The sequence below is a fragment of the Vipera ursinii genome (genome assembly GCF_947247035.1).
Source record: "Vipera ursinii genome assembly, chromosome: Z".
NCBI classification, from domain to species: domain Eukaryota; kingdom Metazoa; phylum Chordata; class Lepidosauria; order Squamata; family Viperidae; genus Vipera; species Vipera ursinii.
The window spans coordinates 35,445,919-35,473,680 of NC_139517.1; the positions used below are offsets into that span (position 1 = coordinate 35,445,919).

Here is a 27,762-nt window from a genome sequence, read left to right on the forward strand (position 1 = left end):
ACTTTGGGTGGCATACAAAATTATTAAAACAAAATTCAAAAGAAAACTAGAGAGCTTTGCTAATCATAAAACCCCACCAAAAAAACCCACAACGTGTTGCATCATTTCCAAAGAAATTGTATTCATATATAAATGTGAATACTAAATATTGGGTAACAGTATTCTATTGCTCTTGCGTATCCTATTTTCTAAATGGCTCTCAAATATTTTTGTACGTAAAGCAATATCCAAAAATATTACACAGAAATAAATCAATCAATCTTCTTCAACTGCTGCTCTGTAGATACTTTGAACTAGAATTGCGAGAGTTGGAGCCTTAGAGATCTCCTGGGCGTTACATTGAAAAAGCCCGATCAGAGTTGTCCCCTTCGTTGCCCCAGATCCTGGTGTCTCCGAAAAAGGGCGAATGTGGGGATGAACCCCGTTTTTCGGATTAAATCCTCTGTTCATCGAAAGAAAAATAACAACGTAACTCCCAACGAATAAGATAACTCTCCGTGCTGACGGGCCACTGAAGAACTAGGCCGTCGCTATCTTCCCACCCAAGCAACAAAATGGACGCCCCGCCCACCAGCGGGAGAACGGATCCGAGAGCAGAAGGCCGGACCATGCCCGATTTCCAGCCGTCTGGTAGGAGGGAGTTACGTCTTTACGTAGTGACGTCATTGACGGAAGCTCAGGCGGCAGCTGTGGACTGAGGTTGTGGGTCGCCCTTGGGAAGGTAGGTTGGTGGGAGTCCTTTGGGAGGAGGTTTTCTTTCTGGGGGGGGGGGGTCTAAGCGGGATGCTCTTTGTTATGGGGGAGCAGTCGGGTGATGGAATGGTTGTGTGAAGGGGTTTTTGATGCTGGCGTTCTTCCAGCTTAATGCTTAGGACTCTTGCCCTCTTAATCCGTGTTGTTTCATTAAAAAGGAGAGGAAAAAAAGAGATTTTACCGGTGTGAGGTTGGAAAGATGGACATTGGGGTCATCTCTGGGGGGAGCAAGTTTTCCCTTGCGATCATACCTGGGTCGTCATTGAAAGGAGGGGACGCTTCGTCAGCATTTTTGAGAGGGCAGGCATTTTGAGGGAAATAATGTTTTATATTGCTTTAATCTTGCATATGGGGCTTTATTTTTTATGATCAAAGGATATTGGGGATTGGAATTGGATGATCATGGAAGACGGTTGGTGAAGGAGAAATATTTGATAGCTTTTCCTTCCACTTCTTTGCCATAATTGTGAAGAATTTATTCCACGAGTGGGTGGACAGTAGATCCAGTGATGTGCGAGGTACTAGCAGCTTTCTGACGTTCATTTGGTGAACTGATGGGGCAGGATCTGAAATGCAAATAAATTGAAAAGCAATACTAATTTGATAGAAGGAATGACTTTCTCAAAAATTATTGTGTCACTCTCCCCCCCCCATGATTACTGAAAACAGAAATATTAATTATCTGTGGAATTTGGAAAAGGCTTTGGTTATACAGCAGAGAATAATATATAAATAAAAAAATCATTGATTCATTGTCGACATGTTATCAGCTGCACAAATCTGGATGGCCATTAGGCAGCAGCAAAGAATCTGTTTCTTTTTCTGCCATCTAGTGATAATTTGGAATTTTGTAACCTAAATCTGGAATCTCTAGCTCTAGGATCTTTGGCTATTTATTATCCTGATTTTTATTCTAATTGCTAGATCTTTCTGGTTTTGTTAGTAGGATATAGTCACTAGACATTTTTCAATCATGGAGGCTGGGAATATAGTGTACCTTGTGGTTTCCAGTTAACTTTGATTGGTAGCTTGCCTGTATCATTTTTAATGCAAACTATAATATACATAAATTAAAACTTATTGTGTATCCTATTGTTTAAAAAGAGGAAATACAAATCTTTTGAAAGCTGTTCAGGTTCTCCACGTTCTCAAGTGGATAATATAATTCTGTTTATTGGCATGCTTAATTCACTAATAGGAAGCATAATAAGGCATTCTTTAAAGTGTTTGCGTTAGCAATTAATAAGTGATGCTTTCTAGATAGAGAACAATGCATTTTGGTTGATGAGAATGCAAATATTTCATGGATTTGCTTAGACGTATCTGTTTGCTTAGCAATTTCATGTCTATAAGCATAGAATTAGCGCCTTTGCATTTTATGACCTTTATTGGAGATGCCACAGTACCAAGTATTCTTTGCTTCCATGGATCCCCAGTCTATGATCTCTGGATAAGGGTGTGTTCCGAAAATTGAAATTTGAATCTTTGGGCTACAGGTGAATTTGCCGCAGCATGATAGGGGCAAAAAAAAAAGCTCCTTAACTGAAATAGCTGTCAACTATAAAGTACCATTAGTATTTCTAAAATAGAAGATACTGTTTGATGTTATGAGATGAGCTGATGTTTGAAGCTTTAGGTTCAAGGCTGAATTATCTGCAAATGAGCTGCCTAAATTGGGATTATTTGAATGGCACATAAGAGGCATTAATGGTACATAGAAGTCACTGGAACCTACTGGTAACGTTATACTGCAGCTTCTAAGGATTGAAATAGCAAATGGCACTTAGACTAATATACCTCTACACAGTGGTTTACAGAGTCAGCATATTGGCCCCCAACAATCTGGGTCCTCATTTTACCAATCTTGCAAGGATGGAAGACTCAGTCAGCCTTGAGCTGGTCAGAATTGAACACCTGGAGTGAGCAGTGAGTTAGCCTGCAGTACTACATTCTAACCACTGCACCACCACGGCTCTAAATAATTACAGATATATGGATGTCTTACACATTCAAAAGATCAGATATGGTAGTCTTTTGGAAGTTATTGGTCAGACTTGATATTGAGGGTAAACTGAGCATGCCAGAAAATGACTCTCATAATGCACATGGCCACATACAAAACAGTCTTTTAATACAGAGTTTCCCAACCTTTCCGGCTTCGCAGCCTGGAAGGAAAGAGAGCAGCAGGGAAACGTGTGCACACATGGCCCCATGTGTGCATGGGCAAATGGGCATGTGTACAACAGTGGCGCTACCGTGTGCATGCATGAGCAAGTGGGCCGCGCACACCCATATCCTCTGCTGATGCACATATGTGCAAATGGCACATGCGTGCCCATGGCACGCACGCTAGCATGCACATGTGCATACAGGCCATCAGCCCCCATGTGATGCTGGCAATGGGGCTAGCATCCCTACACATGCACAAATGGGGTCACTAGTGCCCACGTGGCAGTGCTACTGGGAACGGGGAGGGGCTCGCCATCTATTCCCAGCCAACAGGATGGGCCGCGATGCATAGGTTGGGGCCCCCTGATTTAATAGATAGTAAACTAGTGATACAGAAGTTGTTCACTGCTATCCCTCTGGCCTTCCAATTTTCTGTTTTCCTAATTCATATAAAGCCTACTGATTATTTTTATTTCCTAAGAACACAGTGATAATTTGTTACTATTAAAGTCATATCAGAAGTTAAACATTTTTACTCCTGCTTCAAGAGTAGTTTGTAAAATTTCAGATCTGAAATTAATTCAGATGTATAGACCCCATGAAGATTTATGCAAACTTATCTTAATGGCTTTTTTCTTCTTCTTAAGGTATATGAAGATTCTGATCCTAATTTGACTGGCTTCTTTTTTTCACCATGGGTGAGCTCTTCCGAAGTGAGGAAATGACCCTTGCACAACTTTTCCTTCAGTCTGAAGCAGCATACTGCTGTGTCAGTGAATTGGGAGAACTTGGGAAGGTCCAGTTTCGAGATGTACGTGTTTGCTTTGATTCTTTAATATAGTTATTATGTTTCAAATGATTTTATGCTCAGAATTTTTCTTTCAAGAGCATTAATGAGAGATCTTTCAATTAAGTATGTGATAATTCAGCCCTGTGATTAGTAACTGCTATACATTTTTAAGTAATCTTATTAAAATTACAATTACAGTAGCAAAAACTATTACAAACAAAAAGAAAAATAGAGTAAAAGCTGAAGAAAAGGAAAAAGACAAAGAATAGAAATAATAGAAAATAAAGAAAAAAATAAAAATATAGTAAAGATCTATAAAGAAGTGACTCCATTCTTCATTACCATATGTATGAACAATTTTAATAATTTGTCACCCTCTCTTAAAATACAACAAATGATCTTTCTATATCCCATCCACACAAATTCATAAAACTGTCGTTTCAGTCTTGATGTTAGCAAAAGTCCATTAAAGGTTACCAGAGGTAACAACATATCTGTTTTAACTTTGATCAAATATATCAAATTTATATTCCTTTTACTTTTAACAATCTTGATCTTTTATTCCTTCAAATTAACTCCTAGAACTTATTTTTTTATTTTTTTTGTCCCATCTCATATAGTTCTTCAAAGTTTTAACAAGCCTCTGTAAAGTAAATCCAAAACAACAAACATATCCAGGTCATTGTTTTGTCTATTTCTTTTATTTATCGAGACACCAATTTCTTTTGTGCAATATTTCAGTGTAAATGTCTTTTTCTATGTCATTTTTGTAACCTGTCATTTTAAACAAATTTTCAAATCAGGCTCAATATCAGGTAATACTCATTTTCCAGCATCTTTTAAACACAGTCTATAGAGGCAGACACTCTTAAAATTGAGTTCTGAGTCCATTGTTCAAAAATATCCGTTAATGTGTTCAGTGTTAAAATATTTTACTTCATTCTGCTTAGTTGAGTTTGTTTTCCTTTTATTGTAGTAATAATAATAATAATAAAGTGGAAGGGACCTTGGAGGTCATTTAGTCCAGCCCCCTGCTCAGGCAGAAACCCTATACCATTTCAGGCAAATGGCTGTCCAGCCTCTTCTTAAAAACTTCCAGTGTTGGAGCATTCACCACTTCTGGAGGCAGGTTGTTCCACCGGTTAGTTGTTCTAACTGTCAGGAAGTTTCTCCTTAGTTCTAGGTTGCTTCTCTCCTTGACTAGTTTCCATCCGTTGCTTCTTGTCCTGCTTTCAGGCGCTTTGGAGAATAGCTTGACTCCCTCTTCTTTGTGGCAGCCCCTGAGATATTGGAACACTGCTATCATGTCACCCCTCGTCCTTCTTTTCATTAAACTAGACATACCCAATTCTTTAGTTTCTTTTTGTTTTGTCTAGTGTCCAATTTTTAAAGTCTTATTTTTAAAAAAATAATTCAAAGGAAAGCATTTTCCCATAAGAAGGATTCTTTGTAATTAGTTCCAAAACCTTATTTCAAGAAGGAATGGCTCAGCCATGGTAGGCATGCTCCTAGTCCCTTCCTTTGAGTGTTGCTATATTATGGGATCTAGGTAGCATGTCTTTTCTATAGGAGCCTCTGCTCTGTGGAACACCTTTCTCCTTGATGGCACCGGATCTCCGCTCCTTCCGGCGCGGGTTAAAGACCCACTTATTCGAACAAGCTGGCCTGGCCTGATAGGGAGTCAATTTAGGGTTTTAATTATTTGTATATTCCTATTGTTTTATTTTGGGCATTAATTTAATTCTTTTTTAACTTTTGTACTTTTGTATTTTTATTATATGCCCTGTTCACCGCCCTGAGTCCTTCGGGAGAAGGGCGGTATAAAAATCCAATAAAACTAAACTAAAACTAAACTAAACTTGAAGTTTGGCAGTCTTCCATCCTCCTAGCCTTCTGAAAAGTATTTTAGATTTGGCTTTTCCTTCAAGTGCTGGGATAAGGTGAGGTGGATGAGAGGATTTAATGAAGTAGTGCATGTGGATGCACAATTTTGGTGCCAGGTTTTTAATGTTTATGGCTTCATACACACACACACACACACACACACACACAGAGAGAGAGAGAGAGAGAGAGAGAGAGAGAGAGAGATTGTTTTAATTGTTAATTGAGAGTTGCCCAGAATTCAATATAAGATGAGCGACTGTATAAATATTTTACATAAATAAATCCATTTACAACTTTTAAAATCAAAGTCTTTATTAACTTTTTGGTGTTTATCTCAATTTTTTAAAAAGTTCTTATGCTCATAATTAAAAAAAATTCATTAAGGATTGAAGGAAGACTCATCAAGTATTTTCAGCTTTGTTGTCACAGAAATTTCTAGTAGTGGAAAAGTAAACAATTTCCCAATGTTCTTTTAAAAGCGCCAGCTGCTTTTATAAGTCAAACTGAGCAAGATGACTATTTTCTTGTCTCTCAGTGCTCAAAATCTTCCAGAGTCCACTCTTTTGTATCCTCCTGAGGTGCAACCAAATGAGCATTTGTAGGCCATCTGCTGTCTCTCTTTGTCCAAAGAGATTTGAAGAGCCACTCTACTCCCCCAAGTGAAAGCTTCTTCGCTGCAGTCATTGGTTCTGCGTTTTGTGGAGCTATCTTCAGTCTGCCATTTTGTCCTCTGAAAATCCAGGGCTCAGATTGTTGAACTAGTTTCTGAAATTTCACTTCCAAAAAGATTAGCTATTGGTAGATGTGAAGTTGTGGGCAGAGAGTTACAGTCTATTCAGGGTTTTATATATACTAGTATATGTCATTATAATTACATGCATTTATTGACAGCTAAACCCTGATGTGAATGTGTTCCAACGTAAATTTGTTAACGAAGTCAGAAGATGTGAAGAGATGGACAGGAAGCTCAGTACGTCATTCTTTTATTTGTACTCTTTGTATAGATTTATAGGACGGAATTAGGTTGTGTATATATTTGTATATACTCTAGATTCACACTTAGTGTCAGTTCTGATATGAATACAGGTGGTTCTCACTTAACAACTACTCATTCAGCAGCCATTCAAACTTACAGTGGTACTGAATTAATGGCACTTAACAATATTTGAAGTTAACTTATTAACTCATACTTAACTCATATTTAAATTGGCATAGCATCCTCATGGCCATGCAATTGTGTCATCACAGTATCCTTAGGTCATGTGATGGCCATTTGTGACCTTATTTTCTGGCTTCTTATAAGCAAAGTCAATAGGCAATATGACAGGAGATCACAAATGGCAACCATGTGACATCCTCACTTGTGATTTACTTAACTATGGCAACCAGAAGTGCCAGAATTTATATTGCTAAGCAGTGAAATTATATGATTTTGTATTTCATGATCACATTAGTGATGGAAATTCTGATTCCAATTACTGACATTAAATGAGGATTACCTGTGAATCAAAATTGACTGGGTTCATAGATAATGCTAACCTATTTTTTATTAATAAGCTAAGCCAAAAATAGACAAACCTTATTGTATTTTAGTTTGTTGTGTATCTTAAATAAAATACCTTTATCACAATAAACTATTCTTTGTGTATAAATTGCTTATTCAATTTTTGGATGCAAGTTGATGTAACATATTGAAGCCAGCTCTGTAATGTTGATTAGTAACCATTTTGTCTGATATCTCAAACATCTTTATAAATATTGCCAGCTGCTTCCTGTTTTACTGCTTTTAATTTTTTTTAAAACCCAACTAGAATGAAGAAATTGTGGATGTCCCTCTCCCTGCTTTATATTTTTATATCTCTGTGATACATCCTGTAGATGCTGGGAAAAAAGCCTAGGAGCATAGGAGTCTCTTTGTGCTTGCTCTAGCATTCCATACATATATGTTGGCAGAATTAACCTTAAACTTAGATTTAGAGCTAATAAGATGAGGACCAAAAGAAAAGATACAGTTGCAAGAAAAAGTATGTGAACCCTTTGGGATTATGTGGAGTTTTGCATGAATTGGCCATAAAATGCGCTCTAAACGTCATGTAAGTCACAACAATAGAAAAACACAGTCTGCTTAAAATAATACTACACAAACATTAGCTGTTGTCATGTTTGAATTGAACATAAGATGGAAACATTCACAGTGCAGGGTGGAAAAAGTATGTGAACCTTTGGACTTAATAACTAGTTGACCCTCCTTTGGCAGCAATAATCTCAACCAAACGTTTCCTGTAGTTGCAGATCAGACCTGCACAACGATCTGGAGTAATTTTGGACCACTCCTCTTCACAAAACTGTTTCAGTGTAGCAATATTCTTGGGATGTCTGGTGTGAATCGCTCTCTTAAGGTCATGCCACAGCATTTCAATCAGGTTGAGGTTAGGACTCTGACTGGGCCACTCCAGAAGGCGTATTCTGTTCTGTTGAAGCCATTGTTTTGTTGAATTACTTGTATGCTTTGGGTCATTGTCCTGTTGCATCACCCATCCGCTGTGGACAGATGGTCGTACGTTTTCCTGCAAAATGTCCTGATAAATAAATAAATAAAAAAAATAAACTCTGGAATTCATTTTCCCATCAATGACAACAATCCGTCCAGGCCCTGAGGCAGCAAAGCAGCCCCAAACCATGATGCTCCCTCCGCCATGTTTTACAGTGGGGATGAGGTTTTGAATTTGGTGTGCTGTGCCTTTTTTCTCCACACATAGTGTTGTGTGTTTTTCCCAAACAACTCAATTTTGGTTTCATCTGTCCACAGTATATTTTGCCAGTAGTGCTGTGGAACATCCAGGTGCTCTTTTGCAAACTTCAAACGTGTTGCAATATTTTTTTTGGACAGCAATGGCTTCCTCCGTGGTGTCCTCCCATGTACTCCATTCTTGTTTAATGTTTTCCTTATTGTAGATGTGTCAACAAAAATGTTAGCATGTGCCAGAGATTTCTGTAGGTTTTTAGCTGACATTCTAGGATTCTTCTTTACCTCATTAAGCATTATGCACTGTGCTCTTGCAGTCATTTTTACAGGACGACCACGCCTAGGGAGATTAGCAACAGTGCTAAACTTTCTCCATTTGTAGACAGTCTGTCTTACCGTGGACACATGAACGTCAAGGCTTTTGGAGATACTTTTGTAACCCTTTCCAGCTTCATGCAAGTCAACAATTCTTGATCGTAGGTCTTCTGAGAGCTCTTTTCTGCGAGGCATGGTTCACATCAGACAGTGCTTCTTGAGACCAGTAAACCCAAAACAGGTGTGTGTTTTTAAAGGGCAGGACGGCTGTCAGCAACACATCCAATATCATCACACTGATTGGAGTCAAGGTTGGCTCACTCCTGGCTCCAATTAGCTCTTGGAGAAGTCATTAGGCTAGGGGTTCACATACTTTTTCCACCCTGCACTGTGAATGTTTCCATCTTATGTTCAGTTAAAACATGACAACAGCTAATGTTTGTGTAGTATTATTTTAAGCAGACTGTGTTTTTCTATTGTTGTGACTTATATGACGTTTAGAGCGCATTTTATGGCCAATTCATGCAAAACTCCATGTAATTCCAAAGGGTTCACATGCTTTTTCTTGCAACTATAGACAACCTTTTTACCAAATTTGATTACAAATAGATATTAAAACACAATTTTTCCATAATTCAGATTTGAATAGCACAGAACTGAGTGAATACCTTGAAGCTCTGGTGTGCAGCTACCAAAGGCTATTGGAAATTCTTATTAAATTATATTTTTAATGTGACAAGAATTTTCAGTAAGTATAGGAGTGGAAAGTGTTCAGTAGCTATATTTAATAATAATTCAGTTTAAATAAAGATATGGTAGGCTCTTATTTAGTCTCCCAGTTTTTTGGATTGTGATCTCTACGTACTTTCAAAGTATGAATATGGTCCTTGCCTGGAAAAGAAGTGCATCCTGTATTATGATAACATGCTAGTTAGAATAGTGAATTTATTTATTTATTTCCTGACTTTTGTTCAGGAGCTCAAGGTGACATTGTAGAAATACAATTAAAGAGTATACAATTTAAAGTTTTAATATTTACCCCTTTATGTATCTTTTGTTTTTTAACGGAATGAGATGTTTGGGGAATGGAGGAATAAATTGAATTTATGGATTTGGGAGTCATTGATTTGTTTTATATAATACCGCATATCTTTAATCCATTATGCCATTATGACTGTGATTCTTTTTCAGGATTTGTGGAAAAAGAAATTAAGAAGGCCAATATCCCCATCACAGACACCGGAGAGAATCCAGAAGTGCCATTTCCTCGAGACATGATTGACTTGGAGGTAAATGCGTCATATAAAGTGTTGCATGTTGACAATGCAAAACTATTTTTTCTGCAGGGAGGGCTATACAAATGCATTATTATTAATATGCCTCCTCATGGTATTAATATAAGCTAAGTGAATAGCTTAGAAAAAAGTGCAAAATACATTATTTTTCCTTAGCAAATCTCTTGAGTATTGTTTTTTAGTGAATAGCTATAGTAAATTAGGATACTTTATATTTAGCTATAAATGTTCTACTTTTCATTATAAAATATATAAAGCCATAGAAATATGTTAAATAAAGGCTACAATATCATCAGTAGCAAGACTTTGATAATAAAACTAGATAGATTGCTGTAGTATCAGAAACTTTTTACAAGAAGTAGTACTATGCTAGTAAGAGAAATGAGAAAATAAACAGATTTCGTACATTCCAGTGAAAATCAGCACCCGGATATAACAGTGTATATCACATCATAGGGAAATAGGCATATTGACATAGATTAATTCTAGGACCCAAATCTCCCTTGTTTCCTACTTTTTGTGACATAGCCGTATCTTTTTCCATTCCCTGTTTCTTATTTTCTGCCTTGTTACCTCCTTCAATTTTTTGTCACAGTATAGTGATTCAGCACTGATGCTCATAAACCATCAAACCTCTTTTTTCCTTCCCTGACACCATTTCACATTCCTGCTACTGCTTGCTATCAAAATGTGAGTGAGTGTTCAGCAGAGGGAAATAGAAGAAGCAAATAAGCCAAGGAGCAGCTTAGAACTGAGAGATCTTTCTAGTTCAATTTTGTGGGTGCAGGTTTTTTTTGCGGAGAAAAGATAGTTAAACAGGTGTCATTGAGCTTCTTTTGAAATACTGCTGCTTCGATATTGAATTATGTGGTTGTATTGATATTAGCATTATTGTCGATATTAGGCAGGGAGAAGTATTTCACATACCGTATTTTTCGGACCATAAGACACACCTGACCATAAGATTCACCCAGTTTTTAGAGCAGGAAAACAAGAAACAAAAATATTCTGAACCAAATAGTACCGGTATACTAAAACAGGGCTTTTCAACCTTTTCATCCATTGCACCACTTTTAGGACAAGGCAATGTCTGAGTACCACCAGTCGCCCAGTGACTGTTCAGTTACAATGGCACTGAAAAAAGTGACTTATGACCATTTTTCACACTTATGACCATTGCAGCATCCCCAGGGTCATGTGATTTACATTCGGATGCTTGGCAATCGATTGATATTTATGATGGTCACATTGTTTCAGGGTCATGTGATTGCCTTTTGCAACCTTCTGACAAGCAAAGTTAATGGGGAAACCAGATTCACTTAACAATCATGTCACTAATTTAATTTCTCTCTCTCCTTCTCTTTCTCTCCCTCTCTCCCCCTCCCCCTCTCCCTCTCTCCTCTCTCTCCATCTTTCTCTCTCTCTCCCTATTTTTCTCTTTCCCTCTATTTCTCTCTTTCCCTCTATTTCCCTCCCTTTCTTTCTCCTTCTCTCTCTCTCCCTTTCTCCCTATTTTTCTTTCCCTCTATTTCTCCCTTTCTCTCTCTCCATTTCCCTCCCTCTTTCTTTCTCCTTGTCTCTCTCCCTTTCTTTCTTTCTCTCCCTCTTTCCCTCTCCCTCTTTCTCTCTCTCCCTCTATTTCTCTCCCTTTCTTTCTCCTCTCTCTCCCTCTTTCTCTCCCTTTCTTTCTCCTTCTCTCTCTCCCTCTCTCTTTCTCTATTTTCTCTCCTTCCCTCTCCCATTGTCCCTTCCTTCTTTCCTTCCTTCCTTCCCTCCCTCTTTGTCCTTCCCTTTCTAAGTTAGAGCAGTACCCAGGGAGGCGGCCCTGCGGCCCGGCTTTCTCTTGCAGAAAGCAAGCTGAAACGGAGCGAGGGAGATTGCCAGGAACGCGAATCGGCTGATCTCGCGCTGCTGCAATCTCCCTCTCTCGGTTTCAGCTTCCCTTGCTATAAGAGAAAGCAGGTTGAAACGAAGCGAGGGAGATTGCAGCAGCACGAGCGAGATCGGCCGATTTGCGTTCCTGGCAATCTCCCTCGCTCCATTTCAGCCTGCTTTCTCTTGTAGCAAGGAAAGCTGAAATTGAGCGAGGGAGATTGCAGCAGCGCGAGATCGGTGTTTCTCAGCATGTGCCGATTCGTGCTCCTGGCAATCTCCCTTGCTTTCCGCTTGCGGAGGTTGGGGCTGGCTATACGGATCACCTTCGGACCATAAGATGCACCCTCGTTTTCCCCTCCACTTTTGGGGAAAAAAGTGCGTCTTATGGTCCGAAAAATACGGTATTTAAAATTCTGTGTTGATTAGGAAAAATACTGGAAGAAAGATACAGTTCGGATAATACAGATCTTTGGATTACAACCCTAATTGGGATCAGAATTTCCATTGCTGAGCAAAGTGGTAATTAAGCACATCATCCTGTAATATGTCGCTGATTCGCTATGGTAGTTTCTGTAGTCCTGGTTTGGTTGTTACACAAGGACTATATGGTCGCTAGGTGAGATCATTAGGTAGGGTAGCTAGCAACGTGTAGGATGGACAAAAGGGTGGAGATAGGTGAAGAGATGGATGTGAGGTGATGAAGCAGAAGCAATTTAAATTCCATGACTCCTCATTAAAATGTACATTAATATGCACAATAAAAAAATAAACATGTCTAAAGTATATTGCTTTACTTTTTCTTGTTTCCTTCCCTACCGCTTTCTAGGCAAACTTTGAGAAAATAGAGAATGAGCTCAAGGAGATCAACACCAATCAGGAAGCCCTGAAAAGGAATTTCCTAGAGCTAACAGAGTTGAAATTCATACTGCGAAAAACTCAACAGTTTTTTGATGAGGTCAGAATATCGGAATGTTTTCAATTCTTATCATCTGGGCCAGCCCATCATAACCCACCGTTTTCCTTCTTACAAATGCCTACTTAAGTTGCAGTTTGGGTCAGCAGCTCTATTTGCTTCTGAGGAGTTCTTGTAAATTGTTTTTCATCATTCATGAAAGTTTGGGAATTGGTCATAGAAAAATCTATTTGTACTCCTAGTTTTTAGGACATTTTGCAGGCACACAAGGATTTGGAATATCTCCAAGCATGTTTTACAGTTAGGTAGGAAAGAGAGCTTAGAGAGGTACAAAGACATAAAATGCTATATTTTTAGAGCACAATGTTAAAGCAGAAGTGATTGAATATCCTTATATGTTTAAACCAGGGAAAGACAATTGCCTTCTACATTTTTATCCTACATTCCTTATTCTCCTTGACTATTGACTTAACTGTCCCAAGCATCTAAAAATAGTAGTCCAAAAATTGTGAAGAACAACACATTACCTACTCTATCATTGCTGTAAGCCATAATTTTAGTGGCCTGAGGTCCTAAACTCACTTATCTGAAACATTTTTCTTCCAAATCTGTAGATTAAGAATTGATTAAAATTTTTGTAGTCTTGTTTGGCTTCAGGAAAAAAGAAAAGGGAGGAATCTGAGAAATCTGTATCTACAAATATTTTCATTGCAAAAAGTAATGTAAGTCAAAACTTTCCTTTTCAGAAATCCTCTTACTGGGCTATACCTGATGGTCAGGTATACATTCAGATTTAGGATGCTCAGTTTTAATGTTTCAGTTTACAAACATTATGTAAAAACTGTTTTTGTGTGCATTTTCGGTAATTGCTTGAATATGCTAAAGATATGAAATCTAATGCAGTGCTACAAGAAGAAATTTGTTGTGTAAACAGAATGATTTATATTATCTTTTAAAAAGTCTGCAGCTATGTCTGCTTTCACTTGCTTATGAATAATCATGTTGTGAATCTATACAATAATGGTTCTGGGTGCCTTCAGATGTTGAATATCAGCTTGCAGGTTGTGGTTTTGGAGTTATTGGCTTCTGTATACACATGCCAGTAAATATTTCATTTTTATGACTGCCACCATGACAAGAAAGCTCAACTACTGTTTTTTTTTTAAAGTTTAGTTATAACAGTTATGGAACCAGTCTTGAAAAGGTGGTGCTTTGAAAAGCATGCAACCTTGATGCTACATATTGTTGACCAACTTTTCTTTGTCTTGTCAAGATGCATGTATTTGATCCTTGTGAGTTGCTTAAGAGTTCATTTAAATGACATTTGGGTCCAGATTATATTGGACAACATCACCTGCAAATATTTGAAGTCATGTGATTCTTTTTATATTAGTCTTGCATATAATTAATTATTTCCTTTTCAGTAGATTGTCCAGTAACATGTTGAATATTTCCTGAGTTGTTTTCTCTTGGACATGACTGGAAAAATGCTTTTTCCCCCCAAAGGGCAGTTGAAAATTAACTACGTTATTTAGATCCTTGCAGTTTGTTGAGGATACTGGCTTGAATTTTACCAACTATCGATGTGGAACAACCTATGCTGGACATTCTTACACTAAGACAATTTCTTCTAAACCACATGACCAATTTTTTTACATATGTGATATTTTATGCAAGAACTATCTTAACTTAAACCCCAATACACTTTGAAGTGGTTCAGTCCTAACACATTGATGTATTTTTCCTGCTATTGTGAGAATTGAGCTTTTCAGCTTCATACTCTAAATAGCATGTGGTGGACAATAGTATCACTAACGGGAAAAATGCCTATGTCTGAAACGATCTTAAACAGACTGATCACTGTGGATTCTATATACTGTGCTATAAACTATAACTTTACACTGAAATGTAGACTTTATAGTTATGCGTTCTTTCATGTTCATTCTTTGAAAAGCTTTACATAACCACTCAAAATTTAGGGTGTAATTTTTAAGGTGGCATGATCTAGTTGCTCCATCTTCCTTTTTAAACCACACTGATTGCTGAATTCAACATTTTGAAGATTTTATAAATTGTTTGGGAGAGTTTTTTTAAAAAATATTGTGGTTTAATGGCAAGAAATGGCTCGCAAGGCTTGCAGACTTTCATTTAGTTGCGGTAGAGATATAGAATTTGGGCCTCACTGAATGAAAATGTTTGCTTTGCCAGTGTAGCCATTCATTGCATATCAAAAAGAACACAGTGATTTTGAATCTATTAACTGCTAGTCATTTTCTCATTCTTCATATCTTTATCTTGTGAAGAGTACAGTGAGAACTGGAATAATATCTCGGAATGTATAAACCATAAGTGTTCAGAATAGACTGAAACAAGACTGGAAAAGTAATGGTTAATGGCATGCAGTTCCCATTTCTTTCCTCTGATTTCTTTCTTTTTTTCATCATGTCACATCTTTAGTTCTCATTTGCATCTGTCATTTCTTCCTTCTCTTGGTGATCCTTGCTGCAGGTGCTGGAAATCTGAAAATATGCTTCCTGTTTTATGTGTTTATGCCGGAAGGATCTTGACTTGCTTCTCCTATATAGTTGCTTATGAATAATGATCATAAATTGGGTTTACTTTCCACTGTTTTGAACATATGTTTCTTGCTTTGGCAGAGGAGATACTGACATAATTCTTACAGAAGAATATTTGTGAAAGATACCTTCCCTGCCTTTAAAAATAAACTATTCCATTAATGGTAGGTAGCATCTCAGATTTGATTTTAAAATGTCAGAATTGGACCTGAACCTCCCTGCTATTTCTTAACTTTTCTTTGGAAAGACTTCCTGAAATGCAATAATAATCATAATTTTTATTTGCAAATTCAAGATTCTTCATTTGAGTATGTTTATGCTCTTTGTATGTGTGCTGGAGTAGGTGTTTTGCAGGAAAGAAGGCTGGCCTTTTCATTTGATTGTATTTCTTGGTGGGTCCACAGCTGAAATTCAGCATGATAATGGATACAGATATTGGAATGTTAGGAGGAAAATTGGAGCTTAACAGAAAACATATTTGTGTGGAATGACAGAAATGATATTATTATTACAAATATTAGCACAAAGATTAACACTTATTCACATGATGCATTATTATTTTGTAGATATCTTTGTGTACATTTGTACAGGAGTTTTAAAATGCTTTGCCCCATGGAATGTAAAAAAGACATTTTTTGAGAAGTGACTATCCTTTAGTGCTTGAAACTAATGAAGATTCATTGCAGTAAAGAGCTTCTTGTTTAAAGAATCTTAATATTTCAAAAAATATAACTGTAGAAAAAAGAATTAGAAAGCAAAAAGAATGTATTTGGCCTGGGAATCAACATATATTGTATTCCCCAATTATGTTAAAACTCTAAAGATTTTTCAGTGAGAGATTTTCTTTAGTAGATTCTTTTGTGTTGAGGTTGGTAAATCCATGCTCTTTTTTATGGCCTGCTGCTTGTTCTGATGTATACGTGTCTTCAACTTCAAATAAGTATGAAAAGCCATCTATTTTACAGGAATGCCTTGCATGCATTGGAAGGTCAGAACCTTTCCTTCCAAAGCTTCATCTGCTTTTGCTTTTCTTTATTGTTTTTAACTGTGTGGTTTGTGAAAAAAATGTTTTGGTTATCCCTTGTAATGTTGTCCCTGGAGGTGTGGCCTTGTCATTCTTCCAGAGCTATATCACTAATGCTTCAGCAAGTTAAGTTCCCAGGACTCCCAACTAACAAGTTACAGAAATAAAGATTATCTGGGAATTCTATCCTATTTGCAGAGAGATGGAATACACTATATAAGAAAATGGAAGTCACACTAAGCAAGGAATGCTGTGAATGATGAGCTAAAAATCTTTTTATATACTTACTATTTGAATTCCAGAAAAAAGCAAATTGTTCTTTACAAATGCGCTGTATACATGCATTATTTTTGCAAAAATAACCTGGTTATTTAATGAGGGCTGTGTATATTACATATAATCGCACAGTCAGTAGTATTGGACAGAATTACAGTAGCTGTCTAGTAGCTGTTGTTGTATAGTAGCATTTAAAGGATTTTGTTCCATGACAATTTAGAATTCTATTTTCAAAAGTAATTTTTTTTTAAACATGTGAATTGATGAGAAAGAATTTTGAGGATTAGCTACTGCTTGGGAGAGACTGTTTGCTTGATGAATTTAACCATTTTGCTATGTCTGAGTAGGAGTTTTTTTCTTTCCTGCCTTGTCCAGTTATATCTTCCCCTTACTCTCATCACCATCGTGTTTTTTTTCTCTCTTTTTTACTTCTTGCTATCAGGTCTCACATTGGCATGGCTATAAATCTTGGCTCTCTAGGCACTTTAATCCCCTATTCAGGAATTGGTTTACTGTGCATGTGGGCAAGACTTTTATTGCAGCTAAGAATGAAACCATATACACCATGAAAATGTGTCCATTGCACTTAGCAGAAATCAGTCATTCTATAGGCATGTACTCTAGGGTTGTTTTGATAGCCTTGGAAAGGCTTCTGATTTGTGTTCTAACAGATCTTGCTAGAGGGGAAACTGCTGGTTCCTGCCTTGCTCACCTTTTTGCTGACTCCTTCAATTCCATATGGTGGAAGGAAAAAGCATGTGTGGGTACATCAATTCTGTTACATTTTTTCTCATGAGAGCAAATTTTTTTTTGGAGCAATAGTTAATCTTGTAAATAGATTATTTTATTTTACAGGCATTTAAGTTTCATTAATTATATAGTCTATTAATATAAGGAAAGGGACGTGGTGGCTCAGTGGGTTAGGACACTGAGCTTGTCGATCAGAAGGTCGGCAGTTTGGCGGGTCGAATCCCGAGTGCCGCGTAACAGAGTGAGCTCCTGTTACTCGTCCCAGCTTCTGCCAACCTAGCAGTTCGAAAGCACGTAAAAATGCAAGTAGAAAAATAGGGACCACTACGGTGGGAAGGTAACAGCGTTCCGTGCGCCTTTGGCGTCTAGTCATGCCGGCCACATGACCACAGAGATGTCCTCGGACAAGCGCTGGCTCTTCGGCTTTGAAACGGAGATGAGCACCGGCCCCTAGAGTCGGAAACGACTAGCACGCATGTGCGGGGGAAACTTTACCTTTACCTTTTATTAATATAAGCCGCTTATGTCTTGACCCTGCATTTCAGTTTCAAAGCAGAAGTTATGTGGATAGCATAACAAACATACATATTAGCACCTTTTGGAAACAAAAGAGTTGGGCTCATGAGCCTAAGAAAAGATTTGTTTGATGTAATAGGTGTTAGTTGCATAGCCACATGAACTGCTCAACTCTTGTGAATATTTCCACAGATATACAAGTGTATCATGTGCACACATTTATGGAATCAGTGGGGAAATCTCCAGAATTGATTTCAATGGAGTTATCAGCCCTAAATTGAAAAGGGGAGGGGGGAGAGACTGGATATTTACACACACACACACACACACACACACACACACACACACACACACACACCACTAAACATTTTTTTCTGCCTATCCTTCGGATGAATATGATATATGTTTGGAAAAAAGTGAGCTTAACTGTACTGAAATCTCAAAGAGAGGGTCAGTATATTACGCAGTGTGTGGTTCGAGCTGCAGATTTTTGTTTGGATGTGTTTGGATGCTTGTCATATAAGGAGTCATTAAAAATGTGACATTCCTTATATACATGTTTTTAGTTGTTAATCCCTTGAATAAGAAAGATATATGGGGAAATAGCTGCTGAAATTATGGGGGGGAAAACAACTCTCAGCAGTTGTGCTTTAGTGCCCATTATTTAGTATTCCAGGGATTAACACAAACAGAATTATTTATGTAAAATGAACAAGCATAGATAGATTAATTGTAATTTAGGCAGAATTCACTTTTAAAAAATGGAATATACACTGCCTTGTATATGTTGTTTAATATCTTTGACCAGGCAACTTCTCATTATTTTAGCAATTACTGTGATTCCTTTTGTGTCATTTTCAGATTCTAGATTACCCATAGAATTCTTTGTTGTAACCACTCCTGTAGTTTTCCATAGTACAGAGTAGGTGCTCATGATTAAGTTGTAAGTTGTCATTTTAAAAAAAGATCCCCTTTTCCAGATCAACAGAAATAGGAAATTGCTTATTTTCTACCATATTCCTTTGGAGCTTAACTTGCAATCTAGGCTTATTGGTGTTCAGCTTGAAATATCTGTGATCACGACTGTTTTGTTCCCCTCCCCACCGGCAATATAAAGGTGCTTTGTCTCTTACTCATATTTTCTTTAAGCTTTCTCCTCTTTTGCACTGTTTCTTCTTCTCTTCTTTTCTTTTTCTCATCCATCTCCTGGTTCCTCATCCCCTGCATGCCACTAACTAGTTTCATTAGATATTAATTGATTTGTGAATTCAGGCTGAATTGCATCATCAGCAGATGGCGGATCCTGAATTGTTGGAAGAGTCTTCATCGCTGTTGGAACCAAGTGAAATAGGAAGAGGGGCCCCACTGCGATTGGGGTATGTTTTTCAGAATTAATGGTGCTTTATAAAAATTATAGTACTGATGTTAAGGAACAGAATTGCCCCAGTACCTTGTAATATTATTCTTGCATAGGAAAGTACAAGTTGACAGTCTTGTCCTACGCAATTAACCTTTTCTCTATCAGCTGAATTTGTGAATGTAGTTTTTTTTATTGAAAAGTTTTAAGATACAATTTTCCTTTAAAAAATCCCCCCTTCCCCCTCCCTCCTCCCCCCCTACCTCCCCCCCTCCCCCCCTCCCCCCCCCCGACTTCCCAGAGCTAAATACAAGGTATATATATATAAAGCAATCATAAACAATCATATACTAACTATAAACTCTAAAATCCATCACTCTCTAGCTTATATAGGATAAAACAAGCCTTAGTAATATTGAATATGTATAAAAAGAAACTAAAATAAGAAAAGAAAAAAAAACGAAAGAAGACTTATTCAAATGCTACATAAAACTTCTTAACCCTATACTTGTTCTGGATAAACTCAATCCATTTTCTCCATTCCATAATATAGCGTTCTTGCGAATGATCTTTCAAATAGGCCGAAATCTTCGCCATCTCTGCCAGGTCGGAAACCTTTAAAGTCCACTCTTCTATGGTCGGCAGTTCCTCTTTCTTCCAATATTGGCCTATCAAAAGTCTTGCTGCCGTAATTAAGTTCAACATCAACTTGGTGTACACAACTGTAGCGTCTGAAATTATTCCCAACAAAAAAAGTTGCGGACAAAACTTTATCCTCTGTTTAAAAATCTTCTGCATATTCCACCAGACTTTTATCCAAAAAGCCTTAACCTTCTTACATGTCCACCATATGTGAAAATATGTTGCATCTTCATCACCGCACCTCCAACATTTAGGCTGATAATTCGGATACATACTTGCAAGCTTTTTAGGATCTAAATGCCATCTATAAAACATTTTGTAAAAGTTCTCTCTTAGATTTTGAGCTTGAGTAAATTTTACGTTCCTCACCCAAATCTTTTCCCACGTGTCCATTGTGATAACTTCCTGGATATTTTGGGCCCATTTTATCATACAATCCTTAACAAGCTCTGTTTCTGAGTCAATCTCTATCAATGCAAGATATATCCGTTTGATATGTGCTGGTCCCTGATTTCTAATTTGCTTTATCAAATTTTCATCAGTCATTGTAAATCCATTTTTCTGGTCTTCTTTCCACCTGGCCCGTAACTGAGTATATTGAAACCAATTTTGAACAACCTTCTCTTCTCGCAAGAGGCTATATGATTTCAAACACCAAACATTTCTTTCCAAACTGAGGATCTCCTTGTACGTAGTCACATCATGTTTGAAGCCAGCATGTATATTTATCATACAACAAATATGCATGCCAGCCAAACAACAAATCATGGCCCTCAAGATTTAATAACCTCCCTTGCGTCAAATTAATCCAATCACTTATTCCTACTAATGCAGCAGCTTCATAATATAATTTAAAATTAGACAATTTAAGGCCACCTCTCTCAAGAGTATCCTGCATAATCTTAAGTTTAACTCGTGGCTTTTTCCCTGCCCAGACAAATTTATTGATACCTCGCTGCCATTCCTCCAAATTAGAATCTTTCTTAAGAATCGGTATCATTTGAAATAAAAATAAAAATTTAGGCAGGACGTTCATTTTTACTGCTGCAATCCGTCCCCACAAAGACAATTGCAATTTTTCCCAACTCTCCAATTCTTTTTGAATTTTCCCCCATAGTTTTTCATAATTATTTTTATATAGCTTTGTATTAGAGGGCGACAAAATCACCCCCAAATATTTGACCCTTTTAACAATCTCAAATCCAGTTAATCCTTCTAAGAGAGCCTTTTGCGAAGCTGTCATATTTCTGGCCAAAATTTTGGTTTTCTGTGTATTAACTTTAAATCCAGAAACCTTCCCATATTGTGTTATTATCTCCATCAGGTCCACAACAGAGTTCTCTGGCTGGGTCACTGTAACAACCAGATCGTCTGCGAATGCTCTCAATCTGTAGTCCTGATCTCCAATTTGTATCCCCTTAATTTTTTCCTAATTCCGAATTTTAACCAATAATATCTCTAATGTTAACACAAATAACAAGGGCAATAACGGACACCCTTGCCTTGTGCCCTTCTCAATATTACATGCTTCTGTCAAGCTATTATTAACTATAATTCGGGCAGTTTGTTTTTGATATAATGCCCTAATCGGTTGTAAAAATTTTTCCCCAAAATCCATTTTATCTAAAACTTTCAACAAAAATTTCCAATTCAATTGATCAAAAGCTTTTTCAGCATCTAAAAAAATTAGCACCGCAGCGATCTGGTTGTTCCTTTCCAAAAACTCTAACATATCAACTATATGCCTCACATTATTTTTCATTTGCCTACCACTAATAAACCCCGTTTGATCCCCATGAATCACCTGTTGCAGAACCCTCATCAGTCTATTAGCCAAAACCTTAGCAAATATCTTGTAATCTGTATTTAAAAGCGATATTGGTCTATAATTTTTAACTTGAGTAGCACCTTCGGAATCAAAGAAATAAAAGCTGTTCTCCAAGACGGTGGCACCTTTCCACCCCTCTGGATTGTCTGGAACAGTTCCTTTAACGGTTTTATCATCTCTAATTGTAAATTTTTATAATAGGCCGCAGTCAAGCCATCCGTACCTGGTGCTTTATCCACCTTCAATTCCTTAATTGCTGTGAAAATTTCTTCTTCTGTAATCAGTTGATTAATCCCCTCTTTTTGTACTTGCGTAAGAACCGGGATGCTAGCATTCTCCAAATATATATCAATATCTTTTTCATTAATTTCCTCTTTAGCATATAATTTCGAATAGAAATCCACAAAAGCATCCTTAATAAGGTTCTGTTGAAACACAACCCTTCCTTTATACTCAATCTTATCTATATTAGAAGCCCTTTGTTTTTTCCTCAATCTATAAGCTAACCATCTGCCTGGTTTATTGGCGTTGCAAAAAGTATTATGCCTAGCAAACCGCAGATTGGTTGCCACTTGATCAGCCATTAATTTATCAAATTGTCCTCTTAACAGTCTAATAGCCTCCTTGGTCTTCACATCCTCTGAGTTCAAGATCAAAGCCTTTTCTTTTTCCTTTATTTCATTCTCCAGTTCTTTCCTTCTAGTTTCCACTGCACGTCTATGTTTATTATTCATATATATCAACACCCCTCTCATATAGGCCTTGCTAGCATCCCAAACCATATCCATAGAGGTACCCTTATTCATGTTAATCTCAAAAAAATCCTTCATCCGCTGTTTGCATTCTTCCACATTTCTCTGATTTCTAAACAAATTCTCATTTACGCGCCACGAGCGCCTGTCTCTTTTCTCCTTATCAATCTCTAACCAAACTGGACTGTGATCAGAGATAGTTCTTGCACATATCTTCACCTTTTTAGTCCTCAAAAAAAATCATTAGTCAGCAAAATAAAATCAATCCTCGAAAAAGATTGATGTCTATCAGAATAAAAAGTATAATCCTTCTCCTGCAAATGTCTCTCACGCCAAATATCTCGCAATTCCAGGTCATCCTTCATTTCAAAAAAAGATTTAGGCAATCTAGCATGACTTGGAATGCGCTTGAAAACTCCAGCCTTGTCCAACTGTACATCCAAAACACCATTCCAGTCCCCCATAAAAATAAAAGATTTATAATCCAACTGGGTAAGCTTTGTGTGAAGTAAACTACAAAAGTCATCTTGTTGTTGATTAGGTGCATATAATCCAACTAAAAGCGTCTTTTTACCTTCTAACAGCAGCTCAATCATAACATATCTTCCATGCTTATCTGCTTCAATTAAGTCTGCTGTTAAGGCACTTTTAACATAAACAACCACTCCATTTTTCTTGTTCTCTGCAGAAGCAACAAATTGCGTACCCAACCTCGAATTCGATAAATACTTTTGATCCAAAACTCTAATATGCGTTTCTTGCAAACATATAACATCTATCTTAAATTGTTTTAAATATTGAAAAACTTTCTTCCTCTTCTGTGGTGAATTTAGTCCATTAACGTTCCAAGTTAAGAATTTAGTTGCCATGCATATCCTCCCAAAGCTCTTGGAGCACAGCTTTGATAGGACTATCTTCTTTAGGCCGTGCTCCTCCCACTGCTTGGCTATGAGTACGTTGTGAAGATTCTGAAGACTTTTGCTGGTCTTGTTCTTTTATTTTCTTTGCTCGTTTTAAAGCAGCACGCATTACCCTTTGCTCTCTAGGATCATCCAAAGAAGTTATAGCTTGATCTCCTCCAGCACCATTTTCCTCTGTTTCATCCTCTTGATGTTCTCCTTCTCCAGATCCCTTTGCAGCTTCCAGAAGTGTTAATGGGGTTGCTTTTAAAACATTATTGTAGAAATCACGCGCTTGCTTCACAGTAATCAGCCGATACCTTTTACCTTCATACATCACCATCAGCCCGTCTGGAATCTCCCATCTGAACCTTATATCTCGTTGCTTGAGCTCTTGCACAAGAAATGTAAAGTCCTTCCTTCTCCTTAAAATCTTTGGAGGGATTTCTTTTAAAACCAAGACTTCTTGATCAGCAATCACAACTTTAGCATCATAGGCAGCTTGTATAACTTCATCTCTAATTTCTCTTTTTGCAAAGTAAACCACCATATCTCTAGGCAACTTTCTCTGTCTGGCAATCCATGAATTCACACGGAACACTTTATCCATAGCTGCTCTTATTTCAGATGCTGGCTGGTTCAATACCACTTCGAGAGCCTCAGAAACCAGCTGCTTTAAATCTTCCTTAATATTCTCTTTTAAACCTCTGATTCTAACAGCAAACTGCATCTGGTAATATTGAGCAAGGCTTAACTCCCTTTCCATTTTGTCTCTTAAATTTTCATTCTCCCGTACTTTAACTTCTAATATTGCATTCTTTTGGGTCAAATCATCCACTTTTTCATCTAAATCTTCCACACATTCCGCCACTTTATGCACTGAAGACAAAATGTCTACCTTCATCACGCTGAACTTCTGTTCCATCCTCTCTTCCATTCTCTCCTCCAGTTTCTCCAATTTCTCCTCCATCTGTGCAAATTTATCACCCATTGATTGATTAATTGATTCCAAAAGTACCTGGGCATGTTTATCCAGAGCATCTCGTAAGTCCTTCGGTGTCAGTACATCAGGAGGGTGCAACGCCTGTAATGATGATTGTTGCACCGGAGAAGATCCACCACTCCGAAGAGTTTTAGGGGGAGGTTTAGCCGCCATCTTTTACTTTTCAATTGTGACGCACTTTCACTTAAAGTTTAAAAAGTCCATCAAGCTCGAGAGTATAATAAAATAATCCTCTTCACCTTTTCCTCTTGTACCGCTCTACCTGCTCCTTTAATCCATAGTCCTTTCTTCAGGCAGGGGTGGTCGCAGACGCCTGGCTCTGCTCCAAGAAATCCGGAGCAGAGACGCTGGCCAGCTGGGAGCAACCCAGGCTTCGGGGGAGTTCAATCCTTCAGCCGCCCAAGCTTCAAGCTCAGGCGGCCCCGGAGAACTCGACCCCTACCTGGGGCCTCACCCCCTCCTCTTCTCCCGAGGAGGGGGCTTCAAATTCACCCGAACAGCTGATCGGCGCTGTTTCGGGCGAAAAAACACACAGCTGAGCCGCGGGCTGCCCGGGAAGGCTGTCTCCGGCGCCGCGCAGCCACCGGAAGTCCGTGAATGTAGTTTTAATTTAATTTAATTTTAATTTTAATTCCATTTATATCCCGCCCTTCTCCGAAGACTCAGGGCGGCTTACAAGCTTAGCAGTTACTGGGTAATAAGTATTTATTAATCTAAAATAGTGAGGCTTTGATTTCTGTATTTATTGCTATTAGAATGTAATAAATTGAAAACATTTTCATTATAATTTAACAGATAATCAACAATATTTCTAGAATAGCAATGATTGTACTTCATTATTTAAGGTGTTGCTTAAAGTATCTGGAGAAGATGATAAGATATGGCTCACTAACGGCCATAATAAATAATTTTATGTTAATTGTAACTGATTCATTTGATTCTAAATTTAGGAAATTAGAAATCTTATTGGGGCACAGGAAGGTTGCCAAGAAAATAAATAGTTTTAATTTATTTTGGGGAGAACAGCAGTATGCTTGTTTTACTTCATTAATCTTTGTTGATTTATATCCCACCCTTTTCTCAGAATCCAAGGAATATATATTGCATATACTGTTCTTCTCTCTCATTTTATTCCCATAACCATCCTCAGAAATGGGCTGACTTGGGAAAGTGCAACTAGCTCAAATTCTTTATTGAGTTCCATGCCCAAACATGGGCTTCAACCTGCATTCCTTAATCCCTTTTAAAGCAATATATTGCATTGTTTGACGTAGAGACATATTTTTCCACAGCTGTTGCCATTAATTTTGATAAACTCTTACTTCTATTAATAATGGTTTTTTAAAAAAATATTTTTATAATAAATTTTATTATTTTTAATGATAAAAACTAGATTTTAGAAAAGAAAAATAATGAATAAATGAGAGACAACATAAGGAAAAGAAACAAAGCAGGGCAAAAAGAAGGAAAAAGGTTAAAAAGTGGTTTATGATTTTAACAGCAGTTATAAATGCATTTAATATTTTACCCCTATATCAGGGCTTTTCAACCAGTGGTACGGGTACCACCTGTGGTACATTGGCACCTGGAAGTTGGTACGCGACCATCCTAGAAAAGTAGCGGGGGAGGGGAATGAGCTGAACTGGTGGTAGCATCGCAGAAGCCTGAGCAAGAGATGGCTGGAGCTGCAGGGCTGTCAGGGCTCAGCGGAAGCGCCAGGATCAGTGCCAGGCTCCAGCTGGAGCTCGGCACTGATCCCGGTGCTTCTGCTGACTCCAGAAGAAGCGCCTGTCAGCTGGAATGTTGCAGCATCTCCATGGTCTTGTGATTTACATTCAGATGCTTGGCAACTGATTCATATTTATGACGGCCACAGTATCCCAGGGTCAAGTGAAGTGACCAAAACCACCCAGCAGAGGGAGGGGAAATAAAAACCAAACACCCCCCCACCCCACCCCCACTGCCAATCCAACAGAAATGCTCACAACAATGAAAACCTCAGACAAGAGGAAGAGCGCTGCCGGGTGGGCAGGCAGGTGTCTTGCTCAACTGTGGCTTGGGGGGCACTTTTTTCAGTGCCATTGTAACTTTGAACAGTCACTAAGTGAACTGTTGTAAGTCGAGGACTACCTGTACTACATCACTTTTTTCATCACTTTTTTTTGGTCATCAAGTTTTTGACACCTTGCTAAGTGACTGGTGGTACTCGGATATTGCCATATCCTAAAAGTGGAAAAATGGGTGAAAAGCTTGAAAAGCCCTGCCCTATATCATAATGTTATTCTTTCCATAATCTGTCTTTCCAAATCATCAAACCCATAAATCACCAGTATTTTTTATTCAGCAAAAAGTCAATAAGGGGTAATTTTATTGTATAACTGTCTTGATATTTTTTAGCATATCTTAATTTTTAATATGCTATTAATATGCTATTAAGCATTGAAGAATGCCCAGTTACACAGAAAAACATCAGTATTAATTTCAAATGCTGATGTGTAACATTTGCAATTTATCATGTTTTTCCAAGATCTAAATCATCCTTAAATTTTATGTTCTGATTGTACTCCTTTCAGAAATCTATCTCAAAGTATTTCCTTATATGGATATCAAGACTTTTTGATAACTGGTATTGTCAGTGAATTTACAAGTACTTTTTGATAACAGGTATTCTTGGTGAACTTCAAAAATTTAAGAATGCATGTACCTAAGTGTTGATCTTATTATACAGTAGCATTCATTCCTTGATATTGCTCCAAACAAAACCTTAGTTTATGCTGACTATTAAGAATCCAAATTGAAATATGGTAGGTATGCATTATACAAAAATTACAAGTTGTTTCTGTCCTATTTTTTTAATCATAGATTGCAACTTCATAAATTTTCTCTATTCATAAATTTCTGAGATAGATTGAAGTTCACAGATACAGATTTTAATTGAGAAAGATCAACATTAACCATTTCTTACCTGATCTTAGAATTCTCAGCCAGCGTAGCATTGGTAAGAATTCTGAAAATTGAAATTCATACATTTAAAGAATAATCTGGTTGGGAAAGGGTACCCTAAACTCTAAATTACAATTCCCTACATTTCAGGTTATTGGTTTGCTTTTATTATTAAGATATACACACAGTATCAGTTTCATTTCACTCAGAAACTAGCCAATATTTTGGAACTTAGAGGCTTTTCAAAATTAGATTGCAAACATATATCCCAGAACCAGTCCTTAAAATCAGGATAGTTTATTTCTGTTTATATAATATTATTCTTTTTGCCATGATGTTTTTGAAATGAAAAGTTCCATGTTTAAGAAGTATAAATTAACATAAATTAACAGAAAATGATTTAATTTCATTTTTAAATCACAAGCACATTTTATACTTTGATCCATTTAGTCTCTA

At 37.4% G+C, this 27,762-nt stretch overlaps 1 protein-coding gene across 3 annotated transcripts in view; it reads left to right on the forward strand.

Moving 5' to 3' along the window:
• Window positions 1-675: 675 nt before the first annotated feature.
• The window catches only part of ATP6V0A1 (ATPase H+ transporting V0 subunit a1), a 75,126-nt gene continuing 48,039 nt past the window's right edge, over window positions 676-27,762 (forward strand). Inside the window, exons 1-6 of one of the 3 annotated variants that reach the window (XM_083378375.1) lie at window positions 676-721; window positions 3,570-3,733; window positions 6,488-6,566; window positions 9,849-9,946; window positions 12,654-12,782; window positions 19,155-19,258. In XM_083378375.1, the coding sequence (XP_083234501.1) occupies window positions 3,617-3,733; window positions 6,488-6,566; window positions 9,849-9,946; window positions 12,654-12,782; window positions 19,155-19,258 (527 nt within the window). In that variant the 5' untranslated portion in view covers window positions 676-721; window positions 3,570-3,616. The remainder of the gene's footprint in view (window positions 722-3,569; window positions 3,734-6,487; window positions 6,567-9,848; window positions 9,947-12,653; window positions 12,783-19,154; window positions 19,259-27,762) is intronic. The other 2 variants (XM_083378376.1, XM_083378377.1) reach the window with 2 other exon arrangements.